General features: G+C 38.4%; 1 protein-coding gene across 3 annotated transcripts; it reads left to right on the top strand.

Moving 5' to 3' along the window:
* Positions 1 to 791: 791 nt before the first annotated feature.
* tmem135 (transmembrane protein 135) lies at positions 792 to 12583 on the top strand. Of its 3 annotated transcripts, none has more exons than XR_008961776.1 (16): positions 792 to 986; positions 4259 to 4386; positions 4782 to 4874; positions 5168 to 5201; positions 5406 to 5471; positions 7544 to 7590; positions 7698 to 7739; positions 7913 to 8080; positions 8194 to 8263; positions 8480 to 8647; positions 8748 to 8811; positions 8893 to 8969; positions 9151 to 9249; positions 10609 to 10658; positions 11095 to 11162; positions 11254 to 11276. XR_008961776.1 is itself a non-coding variant. In XM_057321751.1 (15 exons), the coding sequence occupies exons 1-15, from the start codon at positions 807 to 809 to the stop codon at positions 11375 to 11377; spliced, it is 1428 nt and encodes a 475-aa protein (XP_057177734.1). In that variant the 5' UTR covers positions 795 to 806; the 3' UTR covers positions 11378 to 12583. The 3 variants fall into 3 exon arrangements, 1 of the variants encoding a protein (XP_057177734.1); XR_008961775.1 differs by having other exon boundaries at positions 10606 to 10658; XM_057321751.1 differs by lacking the exon at positions 10609 to 10658 and having other exon boundaries at positions 795 to 986; positions 11254 to 12583.
* The last annotated feature ends 453 nt before the right edge of the window (positions 12584 to 13036 follow it).

Below are 13036 nucleotides of genomic sequence, written 5' to 3'. Positions count from 1 at the left end.
GTGCTCAGCAGATGTAGTCTTAACATAGCTGAAAACAACATTGATACAGGAGAATTTAGAATAATGAAATGCATCCAGTACTTCTTTAGATAGTCGAAGCTAAGTTAATCATTAAATGTGCATTGTCTTTTATATGCATGGTCTTCAAATACGCATATTTAATCAGTTACTTTAACCAATAGGAATAATGACAAATTATTAATAATAATAATTAATATTAATTAATTGATAAAATATTATTAACATCAACAAAAGCCATCTTCAAACTGCAGCAGCGCTTTTTCAGCGTAGTTGCTGGTTGTTTGGGACGTGCTGTAAAATGGGGACATTTCCGGAGAAAGCTCCATTCTGAGACAGAACACAAAAAACCTAGTACGGGGGAGTCTGGTCACCTTAATGTAGGCCTACATATCAAAGATTAAACTTTGATACTACTGTTATTTAAAATATATTACTAATATAAATTAAATGATATATATTAAATATATTACTATTATTATTGATGTATTAATTATTTGTAATATTTTTATTATTGTTAGTGGCGACTAGTTATTGTGGTAATTATGGCATTTTAAAGCATACTGTCCTGACCACCGTAATTTTATTGAGGGGAAACAAAAATGCCGTTATGCGCCCTCACCGGGAGCGCGCGTCATTCTGGATTGCTCCTGAATGCACAAGTACACCTGGCTGCAGGATGCAGTACGGGGCGCTGCTACATGTGGGGGAGGAGCGCCACGTGGAGCTCCGCCCCCATATGTAGCACCGCCCCGTACTGCATCCTGCAGCCAGGACCTCCTCCCTGAATGCGTGCTCCCGCGGTCAGGACTCAGGCGACGATAAACATGGCCGCTCTCAGCAAGTCCATACCGCACAGCTGCTATGAGATTGGACACACATGGAGTACCTCATGTACGACTTCCACCATGCAGGTGACAGCCGGAGCTCTGGAGGTCTCCTTCAAGATATATGCACCTCTGTATTTGGTGAGCGTAATTTCGTTAAAATGTTCGTTGCTAAGCGCAAGTTCTGAGTTAGCCAGTCAGCTACATGAGTCTTGCAACACGGCGCAAGGGCCCGCATGCGGCGCTGTGCAGACCGATTAGTTTGACATGAAGTATCGCGAGTGTGGATCCAACAACAGTACAGTTTTCAAACCGATCTCGCGGTACCGTAATGTCATATTAGGCTCCGTCTGCGCAGCGCCTCATGAAGTCGAACACGCCTAATGTGTTTGTTGTGTATTTAGATTAATATATGTTCTAATCCCGTTACGTTTTGAATTTGTTAGTTTAAAGGTGACATGGAGCAGGTAGATAGACCGATACAATGCTCTTTTAAATCCTGCTGGATTAAAATTATACAGCTGTCAAGTAACGTTACTCTCAAACATCTCCCTTTACGCTTCTTTTTTCTAGCATTAAAACACATGTCCTGTATCGTATTATGAGGTTAAACGTCACGAAAGGTCGTTGAACATGTAGATATATAATGTGATTAATAGACTGCCTGGTTTCTTTTGCACAATCATTCTCATAAAACCGAAAGTATCCTATTTAAAACACCGTTTGCTAGTCAGTCAAAACTGGGCATTTTGCAAAAGCAGAAGTCATAGATATAACGTTAGATCTTAGCGAGATGTTTGATAAAGATGCCTTTCGTTAAACTGATCAAATCAGTTACTGTCAGTTTGGGGTTTATTTTAGCTCTTAATATATTTAACTTGTTCGGCTTTGGATCTCCCTAGGAAAATTATTAGTGGTTTTATTGTAGTAAAAATTGCAGTACCTATTTTATTGTAGTATCATTATATTAACATAGTTTTACTACAAATGTCGTGGTTATAAACTATGGTTATTGTGGTGAAACACAGTACATTTTTGTAACTTACTATATTAACTATGGTTGCTGTAGTTAACACTTTTCATAAGGGTTGTTCTTGGTGGAATAGTCTATTGTTTATGCCTTGATAATCATTAAATGAGTCATATGACACGGCTAAAACGAATATTCTAGATTGTTTTGGATGTAATGTAATGTGTATACACGATTTAAGGTAAAAAAAAAAACCCACTGTGTTTTTCACATACCGTGCATGTTTGTATCTCCTCTTTGCCCCGCCTCTCTGAAACGCGCTGATTTTTAACAAAGCTCATCGTTCTGAAAAGCGAGGTGTGCTATGATTGGCCAGTTAACCAGTGCGTAGTGATTGGTCGAATACTGCAAGCGTGTGACGGAAATGTAACGCCGCTTACCATATTTGGAGCATCAGGTTCCACGGATGATCCGTGATCTGTTCGGATCGTACTCTGCGGTTCGGAACGCATGTGACCCGCGGATTAAATGTACATTTATTCATCATTGAGTAAGAGAGTAAAACGCTCTCTCTCTACAGTTTTAGCGCCCTCTCTCTCTCTCTCTCTCTCTCTCTCTCTCTCTCTCTCCAGTATCTGAACGAGTACAATGTTAAAGCGGTTCCAGATAAACAATGACACTCAAAACTGCTCCGTCACACAGCTAATATTAGAACAATAACATATCTTGGTCCTAACAAACAGAAAAACCAATGTTACTCACATACTGATCCTAATCAAAGCAACGTCCTCGGGGGTGATTTTAAGACGATCTTTCACTCCAACGACTCTCTGCTGGAAAGTATCTCCATAGATATCTATGAGAATCTCTGCTAAAAACCTTAGTACCGCGGGTCCTAACGCGTCTCTGCTAGAAAGACTTTATAATATTAACGCAGGTCCTAGCTCCTGCCTGACTTTTAGCCTTCCTTTATATTTAAAATCCACAAACCTTTTATTTTGTGTAATAAATAAGACATCGCTCTTTCTACAGTCTTTCTAATGCCCGCATGATCTCTTCCCTGCGTCAACATGAGAACGACATCCTTTTGTACTATTTTGGCCACCGTCGTGTTTGGACTGAGCGATTCGTTGCAAATCTATAATACACCGCTAGTGGCCGCTGTAAATCAAATTCTGCGCCTTTAACGAATCAGGGAAGCAAACGCAATGATACAGGCGAACCAATCAGTAAGTGAATGTTGGCAACCACGCCTGCGTATTCTTAAATGTCCGTTTACACAGAAACGCAACCCCTGAGTTTTCTAACTAAAACGGGGTCTGCAGCGTTTCCAAAAGTGAAAAGTCTCAGTTTTCGGGGGTTGAAAACTCCGGAGTAGTGTAAAGGCAGGTGTAACCGTAGCAAGAGTTAGCGGACGATCACACAGAACATGCTTTTTCTGTTCGAAAACGCGAGGCGTGCCTTGCTGCTCTTTTGGTTGACTCTTTGAAAAGAGCAGCGGCAGCGTTTGTAACCACAATATGTTGCTAGGTAACCACCGAAACAGATGTCCTGTCAGTTAAGGATTATAGCGCGAGCAGCAAAAAACGCGTTCTGTCTGATCGACCCCTTAGTTTTGAAATTGAAACACACGTCTAACCGCAAGGTTTTACAGGGGCACAGTCTTTGTAAATATGTGTGCTAAAGACTTTTTAAGTACAAACCAGACACTAAATGACCAATTTGTTTATGTTTGTTATGTTGTAACCCCAATCCATGGTCCACCTTTTTCGGCACAACTGACTGTTAGTGTTCATAGATCAGACAGGGAGTGTTGCATCATTTGGGTTTATCATTAGTTTTCATTGCAAAACCGCCGTTTTAGTGGAGCAATGTCTGAATTGTTGCAGTTCTTACATTATCAGCAGTTTATAACGGCATAGTTCTTGCGAAAATTAAATATTGTATCATAGTCTCTCAAGGGCAAGGCTTTGATGGCAGTGATCTGTTGTACCAGATGGCAGTGATCTGTTATCTAGTCTTGATGTAATGCAATAGCGCAAGAGTTACAGCTGTAGTATTTGTGAACTCCGTGTGTATTTATATATTGTCACAGAATTGTCAGGTAATTTGTATTTCTATCTTTACCCTCTAGTTCACATCAAAACTTTCACCAAATTCAAAAATACATTTTGAAGAATTTAATGATGCAAGTTCTGTCGTTTGTTTGTTTTTCCAAATAATAGTAGTGAATTGAAATACAGCAGTGAAGCATTCGATTTCAAATCAGTTTTATTTCTGTAGCACTTTTTTTCAATGCGCATGTTTCGCTAAGCATTTTAGTATGAAATAAATTGTCCAACCATTTCAGTACATATACTAAAATCAACTGTGGAGTTAAGAGTTTGTCTGGGGGATTAAATGTCAATTTCTTTAACTTTGAAGTTTCATTTGTGTGTTTCAGATCGCAGCCATTTTAAGAAGAAGAAAGAAGGATTATTACACGAAAAGGCTGGTTCCTGAGATCCTTCAGTCCACATCTTTCCTGACCGCAAATGGAGGCCTATACATCGCATTCTTCTGCATTCTTCGGTAAACAAGCGATTCAGAGAAATGTTTGTTCTGTGATTTTTTTTGCCACATCCACAGCCATTCAAACATGAATTACAGCAACCTTTGAATCCCTGTCATTATCAAGCGTTTAAAGTCTGCACACAAGAACATTGCGATCTATAAAGAATTGTTCTTAGATAAATTACACAGATAAAGTTTAGATTTATGACTGGTATTCTGCATGACCGGTTGAGGCAATGGACTATAGTTGACTTCAATTTGTCATTGAATTTAATTATCAGACAGCAAAATTATGTTCAGATGAAAGCATCACTGTTAGCTCCAGTCTGCTGTTGTTTATCTTATTCATAAAGGTATTCTGATTATAAATGACCATCTTTCTGTGTTTCTTATCTCTTTCTTCTCCTATTCAGGAGGCTTTTGGGACGTTTTTACTCCTGGTCAGCTGGTTTTGGGGCGGCACTGCCTGCCTCATACATCGCCATACTAATAGAGCGTAAAAGCAGGTCAGCCCTGATGTTTTCCTCTTCCATCACTTATTCTGCCTTCTTTATAAAATAAAGCGTATCCACATTTACAAAGTGAAAATAAGTTATGTGGACCAATAACCAGAAATATACGATTCCCAAGGAATAATTCAAATGTAAGTCCTGGTTTCACTATTAGGTGCACTGTTATAATGCATAACTGTAAATGTGAATAGAGCATCACAGAAACGTAAAGCTTAGACTCATTTACTTTACTGTACATAAATAGTTTATTACTGCTCTTAATAGTGTGTTACTTTGTTTTTATACAGGAGAGGACTTCTAACAATTTATATGGCAAACCTGGTAAGGCAATTTATCATTTTCTATCATTGCGATTTAGTCATCTTGACAGTTCTTTCATACTTTCATGACCATTTCCTGGCAGAAGTCAACACATCACATCTGTTATCTGTCACTCATGCTGCTTTTTCTGGAACAGATTGTCAAAACTGTCTGTTTCGAGCAAAGCAAGGCTGATTTTGATAGTAAGTGCTCTGTCATTTCCAGGCAACGGAGACAATTTTTCGGATGGCTGTCACACGAGGTCTTGTTAAGCCCATGAAGCATGGAGAGGTACTTTCTTTCCAGTTTTCTGGAGCTTTATTATATTATGCTGATGCAAATAAATCTGTTAGCACTATTGATAGAATGGCACTTTATAAACGGTCAGTTCTGGTCCTTGATTCTGATTGGTTGAGCCGAGTTCTAAGCCGTTTTAAAATACTCCAATTTAAAACTGCTGACCGCATTACATAGACTTAATATCACTTTAATTACATTATTTTATGAAACCTTGTAACTCATATGCAATAACCGTTTTATAAAAACAATAAGCCCCTCGAAGCAGTGGGTTACAAGCAGTGTTGGGCAAGTTAAGTTACTCTGAAAAAGTAATGAATTACTAGTTACTAATTACATATTCAATAGTGTAATTAGATTACTGTACAAATTACTCTCCAAAAAGTATTTCATTACTTGTTATATCACCTATATCAACCTTGATTAGTTAACTGATTCAAGGATAGACATGAAAGGGCTCTTTTAATTCATTTAAATAAATAATATAAAACTACATAAAGTAGTATTATTAACTGACCAAAGTATTACAAATGTGAGAAATATACATTAAAGCATGCATTTTAAAGTTAGACATTGAATTTTGATGTCAATTCCACTATTGCACAGACATACACTCACCTAAAGGATTATTAGGAACACCATACTAATACGGTGTTTGACCCCCTTTCGCCTTCAGAACTGCCTTAATTCTACGTGGCATTGATTCAACAAGGTGCTGAAAGCATTCTTTAGAAATGTTGGCCCATATTGATAGGATAGCATCTTGCAGTTGATGGAGATTTGTGGGATGCACATCCAGGGCACGAAGCTCCCGTTCCACCACATCCCAAAGATGTTCTATCGGGTTGAGATCTGGTGACTGTGGGGGCCATTCTAGTACAGTGAACTCATTGTCATGTTCAAGAAACCAATTTGAAATGATTCGAGCTTTGTGACATGGTGCATTATCCTGCTGGAAGTAGCCATTAGAGGATGGGTACATGGTGGTCATAAAGGGATGGACATGGTCAGAAACAATGCTCAGGTAGGCCGTGGCATTTAAACGATGCCCAATTGGCACTAAGGGGCCTAAAGTGTGCCAAGAAAACATCCCCCACACCATTACACCACCACCACCAGCCTGCACAGTGGTAACAAGGCATGATGGATCCATGTTCTCATTCTGTTTACGCCAAATTCTGACTCTACCATTTGAATGTCTCAACAGAAATCGAGACTCATCAGACCAGGCAACATTTTTCCAGTCTTCAACTGTCCAATTTTGGTGAGCTCGTGCAAATTGTAGCCTCTTTTTCCTATTTGTAGTGGAGATGAGTGGTACCCGGTGGGGTCTTCTGCTGTTGTAGCCCATCTGCCTCAAGGTTGTGCGTGTTGTGGCTTCACAAATGCTTTGCTGCATACCTCGGTTGTAACGAGTGGTTATTTCAGTCAAAGTTGCTCTTCTATCAGCTTGAATCAGTCGGCCCATTCTCCTCTGACCTCTAGCATCAACAAGGCATTTTCGCCCACAGGACTGCCGCATACTGGATGTTTTTCCCTTTTCACACCATTCTTTGTAAACCCTAGAAATGGTTGTGCGTGAAAATCCCAGTAACTGAGCAGATTGTGAAATACTCAGACCGGCCCGTCTGGCACCAACAACCATGCCACGCTCAAAATTGCTTAAATCACCTTTCTTTCCCATTCTGACATTCAGTTTGGAGTTCAGGAGATTGTCTTGACCAGGACCACACCCCTAAATGCATTGAAGCAACTGCCATGTGATTGGTTGATTAGATAATTGCATTAATGAGAAATTGAACAGGTGTTCCTAATAATCCTTTAGGTGAGTGTATATTACACACAGTATTTAGATTAATTACTTCAGAAGTAACTGTAATTAAATTACAAAAAATAGGAGTAATAAATTACAGTAACTAATTACTTAGTAACTAGTTACACCCAACACTGGTTACAAGTGCATTTTATAACAGCTAAGGGGTCTTTAGGCACTCCGCTTCGTGATTTGGACGATTGGTGATAGAACTAGATTTGGATGATCTTGATGAACCCATCTTGCTTTTTAGATTCTTCTCTTCTGCTTGACCGCATCTCTCTACATGTTTTTCTTCAGGTTAGTTGGTCAAGTTATTGTTTAAAATAAATTGGCTATTAAATATTAAAACATTAAATGAAATGGCTTGTATCTGTAGTAACATTTTTAAGTCTTGTTATCTTCAGATGTAAGGATGGTCTGAATGGTTTTGCTTTCTCTGCCTTAAAGTAAGTGATTTTTTTAATCAAATTTATAGCTTCTTGACTCTGATACGTGTGTCTTGTCATGATTTTTAATTTCGTGAGGATTTACTGTTAATCTCAAAGCACCACCGCAGATGTCCTGTGCAGTGTATTAAAGCTTGTAGTTGCTGTGTTAAAGAAGATTATGTGTCTGGCAGATTTATAGTTGGCAAGGAGGAGATTCCTACACACTCTTGCCTGCCTGAGCACACATACCCACAAGGCTCAGAGAGATCGACAACGCCGCTGGATGAGAGACGAGAACCCACACCTGCCTCTAGGGGGAGCTGCATCGGAGCACTCGCACGCAAACTGCTAGACTCTGTGTAAGTGTGACATACAATATTTGTTGCAGAATAAATTCAGTCGCACGTGCATGTCGCCCCGCCTCATAACATGTGTGTGTTTGCATTCATTGTATGCGTGTCGTCCCCTTTAGATGCAAACATGGACCGAGACATAGATGTTGCAAACACTATCAGGACAACTGCATCTCCTACTGTGTTAAAGTAAGAGTTTGAGACCTCCTACCCTGCTGTCCTTGACACCAGTCATCTGTTTGTTCTGAGAGCTTGTGTTTGAAAGAGAAACAAGGTAGATGTGAAAGAGTAAGTGTGATAGTTTCATCTAGGTTAAAGGGGACGCCGGTGCCCTTTGCTCACTACCTAGCTGTTGCTGTTTTCTGGAAAGCAGCCTTAAGTTTTTGTTGCTTTGTGTTTTTTAAGGGTTTCATCCGGATGTTCAGCGTGGGTTATCTTATTCAATGCTGTTTGAAGGTTCCGTCGACGTTCAGACACGTCTTCACGAAACCTTCTCGACTGCTCTCGCTGCTATACAACAAAGAGAACTTCCAGCTAGGTGCTTTCCTGGGATCTTTCGTCAGTATATACAAGGTACCTTATCTGCATTATGACAATCTTCTCTGAAACTTTTAGGAGGTTTTGTTTTTTAAACTTTCTGCTTGAAAGCTGTTTCACTTTCATTTATTGACAGGGCACAAGCTGTTTACTCAGATGGATGCGGAACCTGGACGATGAGCTCCACGCTCTCATCGCAGGTAAATTGTGTTTTGGACTCATATTTGCTGATTTTCACAGCCGTTTAAGGTTTTTAAGTTCCTCTTTTTTTCCCTTTTGAGGTTTTCTCGCCGGCACCTCGATGTTCTTCTACAAGAGCACCTCTATCTCCATGTACCTCTTTTCCAAACTTGTGGAGGTAATCATTAACGTTTAGTACAAGTTGCATCTTATAAACACTATTGATATGATGTATCACGCCCATAAACATAAAAAAGATAGTTTACTCAAAAATTGCCATCCCATAATAACCTGGAAAAAAGCAGTGCCTGGAAAACCTTAGATATGATTGTATATTTCTCTTTATTATGTGTTTTCAGACATTGTATTTCAAAGGGATCGAGGCAGGCAAGTTTCCCTACTTCCCTGAAGCTGACACGATAATCTATGCCATCTCCACCGCCATCTGTTTCCAAGCGGTATGAAAATTTCTCTTTTAAATGTATCCAAAGGCACAGTTTGGATGCCCAAGGGCACTTCAGACCAAAGTACAAAAGATGAAAACTGTTTCAAGCCAGTGTTGCATATGATTTATTCTGTTACATACTGTAATGATGTTACGGAATGAGAACATTGCCAGTTGGCAATATTTTAACTCTTTTCCCGCAAATGACTAGTTATCTTGTAAATTAACAGAACAGCGCTTCCCTGCCAAAGACGAGATTTTACGGCAATCCGTGTTTCGCTATTATGCTGTAGGCGGTGCTGTTACCCCCCTTTTAAAACAGTAAAGCATATACGGATCAAAAAGCAGTAAATACTGTGTATTTTTTGTATCATTGCTCTGAATCTAAAAACGCTGATGAGGAAGAGTTAAAGAAGTTTATCTCGAGCAAGACATTCCACAAAAAGTACTTTATTAAAACAACAGCTCTAATATATTAAACCAGTGGTTCTCAACCGGGGGGGGGCACAGAGTTACTGCAGGTGGGGTGTGACGGTTCCCTGCAAATTGACGGAGGGCAATGTTCCGTCTGAAGCTGCGCGCTTGGGTGGCCAGGCAGACTCATTGTAGGCCCTCGCAGTGGAATTTTAGGCTGCGCACAAAAGCTTAATATCTAGAAAGTAGGCAAACGTCCACTCAGGAAGCAGCATCAATTACCTCTACATCATCTTAAGAAACAGGTAGATCATATAAGTTAAGTATGTTTATAGATATATTATGTATTTATCATTATATTTCCCCAAACACAGAGGATGCCTACCTGAAGAACCCATTAAAGCCTTGGACCTCCTTTTCCCCTATCCATATTCTAGACTGCTCCTCTGTCACTCTACACAAAGTGTAGGAAATGTGTTATTGGGCAAATAAACTGTGCTGAAATATTGGGATTATAACACCTTGTCCTACTAAACGAATCTGTCTTTCAGACTGTCATTTCAGAATAGGCACAAGTCTCTCTCCCTCCCGATGAGTTCAGAGTGCGTGTGAAGGGAGTGGCATTTAAATAAAGTGCCTTTTCATATATTTCTGAACTTAGGTGGCTGTTTAAAGGTGTTGACAGTTATTAAAGATGTAAAGCGCTATTTTCAACAGGCAAATGACACCACACCGCGTCTGTATTATAAACTGCGAATAAACTCTCGCTCGTGTTAAAATCAATGAAACACGCACCGTTCTCGTGATCTGGCTGATTCATCCTTTTGGAATAATGCCCAAAAAACTACAATTTTGTAATTGTTTTATGCAAAAAGCTAATGGTTCATAATAGAAATTTATGGTTTCCATTAAAATACTGTGATGGTTTCTTTTGGGTTTCTTTTGTTTTTATCAGCAGGGTTGTTACATTTATAATCTGATGTCTTGAGATCAATCTGTCATATACAGGTATTTTCTGCTTCTTTATATATAATTTATATGTATAAACTATATCTAACATATTTACACATTATCTTATCTATCTTCAATGTACAGTATTGGTGGGTCGCCAGTTCTTTAAATGGGTTTACAAGGGGGGGGGCGACCATGAAAAGGTTGAGAACCACTGTATTAAACAATAGGTAAACAAAGTAGAGGTCAGAAAGTGCCTAAATATAGTTAATGAACTACATGCATCAAAAAAGAAACAAAGTGTTTAATTTAAAGTCATTTTTATCACTGGTTTGCAGATGCCACTTGGCTTGATATTCTGTTTTAATGCTGTGTCATTGACAACTTAGTGTCTCTTTAGTATTTGTGGAACTACAATTAGTATTATTTTTATTCGTATTCTTATTGAACTAATCTTTAAAATAACCTTTGATTGGTAATGTAATCATCTCAGGCTGTTATGGAAATGCAAAATCTGAGACCATCGTACTGGAAGTTTCTACTGCGGTTGACAAAGGGCAGGTGTGTATAAGTGGCAAAACATGAATAGACGTCTCGGTATGTGTGTGAATTCTTGATTTCAAGCAAGACATTTCTTTCTTTCTTTCTTTAGGTTTGCTCTGATGAACAGAAAAGTGCTCGATACTTTTGGGACCCAAGCTTCCAGAAACTTCCGTGACTTCACGCCTAAACTTGATCCCAGATATGTTGTGTGTCCCGTGGACATGGACGTATAGCTGGGCTGACAGACAAGATGAGATGTCTTTCCATAGACCAAGATTTACACAAAAACACAGAAAGCTCTCTTTCTCGATCTTGCACAAGATCCCCCTTTATAACATTCTCTCGCCTCACAAATGTTATTAAATGTGAATTATAAGTGTAAAGGCGGTTATATGTTTACTTTAATGATGTAAATCTCAGACATTTTGTAATGTAATTATCACTGGCAGGATGTGACATATGTGTGTGCACAACATCAGTTTAAGATCAGTCGAAGATGATTTGACCTTCATAGGAGAATGCTTTGTGGTTACTTGATAGACTCTAGATGGGATCTTACCTGTAAGATAATTTAACCATTAGGCTTCCAAAACTAAAAAATGGGTTTGTTTTTTTAACAGCTGTCTAATACCTCAGAAGACTGGGACGCTGTATTCATTTCAAACCCTTATGTTTGGTTACCAAAAAAGGTAATTAATTTCTACATCTGCCATAGTCAGAGTATGCGGGTTAAGCCATGCCATGTGAACAGATCTTACTGACATCATTGTTGTGTGTGATCTCTTTTTAAGTATACAGTAGCACTATAGTAAAGTTTACTCTATGGCCCGGTTTCACAGACACTGCTTAGCTTAAACCAGGATTACGCCTAGTTGAATTAAGATATTTACGTCGCTTTTTAAAAAATGCCTTAAAAGAGTACATTACTGGTCTACAAAACAATGGCACTGATATATTTGAAGATATTTCTGGGCAAGTTATATTCAGTTAAGACAGGACACACATTCATTTTAGTCTAGGACTAGCCTTAAGCCTTGTCTGTGAAACCGGGCCTATAAGTATAGGCTTAGTAGGAAAAGAAAAAGGTAATTGGTATAAAACTTAACTCTTGTTATCCACCTTTTATTGTAGACCTAATATTCAGAAATTCTTTTTGGGGCAGAAAGCAGATTAACACTCATTGTAATGGCCTTTGGCCTTCGTTCTCAGTAGCAGAACTTATTTTTTTAATTGGCAATAATAATATGGAAAATCTGACAATATAATCAGAGTATTGCTGTGTATTTGAAAATGTAATTTATGTAAAAAGAAAAAGCTGTGTGTCTTTGTTCATATAAAGGCAAAAGCTTTATATTAAAAAAATGAGGCAAATATGTGTCACATGTTTCTGGTAATTCATGAATTCTCGCCTTCATGCTAAATAAAGTCAAATAAAAGTGAATTACATTCCTAAAAAAGTTGACAGCCAAAGAAATGCAATGAATATTTCCATTTCAGAAAAAGATCCATTATTTAAAATGTCATCTATTTTATCTAATTAAAAAAAATAGTTTACATGCTTGTTTTTTCAGTATGCATTTGAAGTGGAATATTTTTGTTTAATGTTTTTTTTATAGTTTGTGGGGTATTTCTTAAAAGGGTTTTAAATCGTTTGACCACAATAGATAAGAAAAAGCTATTTTGTATTAATATTGGACAAATTTTGTGCTTTTTAGCATTAACTAGTTATAAGTGATGTTAAAACTCGATGTTTGTGTGACGAATGGCAAGCCGTCAGTCTTGTTACATTTTATAAGTGTCCACTGGAGGGCGATGTAAGACTATAAATCGCAGGTCAACAGAACGCGAATGAACGTGTGGGTGTTTTTATAAGTTTGCTGTACTAATGTAAG

Source organism: Triplophysa rosa, linkage group LG22, assembly GCF_024868665.1.
Source record: "Triplophysa rosa linkage group LG22, Trosa_1v2, whole genome shotgun sequence".
Classification (NCBI taxonomy): domain Eukaryota; kingdom Metazoa; phylum Chordata; class Actinopteri; order Cypriniformes; family Nemacheilidae; genus Triplophysa; species Triplophysa rosa.
This window is presented reverse-complemented; position numbering and strand designations above follow the sequence as displayed.

What these genes read in the sequence shown, in the direction of transcription:
- tmem135 (XM_057321751.1), top strand. Translation starts at nt 807, where the DNA reads ATGCGTGCTCCCGCGGTCAGGACTCAGGCGACGATAAACATGGCCGCT. An exon ending in CTCTACATGTTTTTCTTCAG is followed by an intron (nt 7,591 to 7,697) that starts GTTAGTTGGTCA and finishes TGTTATCTTCAG; the next exon opens with ATGTAAGGATGGTCTGAATG. An exon ending in CGCAAACTGCTAGACTCTGT is followed by an intron (nt 8,081 to 8,193) that starts GTAAGTGTGACA and finishes CGTCCCCTTTAG; the next exon opens with ATGCAAACATGGACCGAGAC.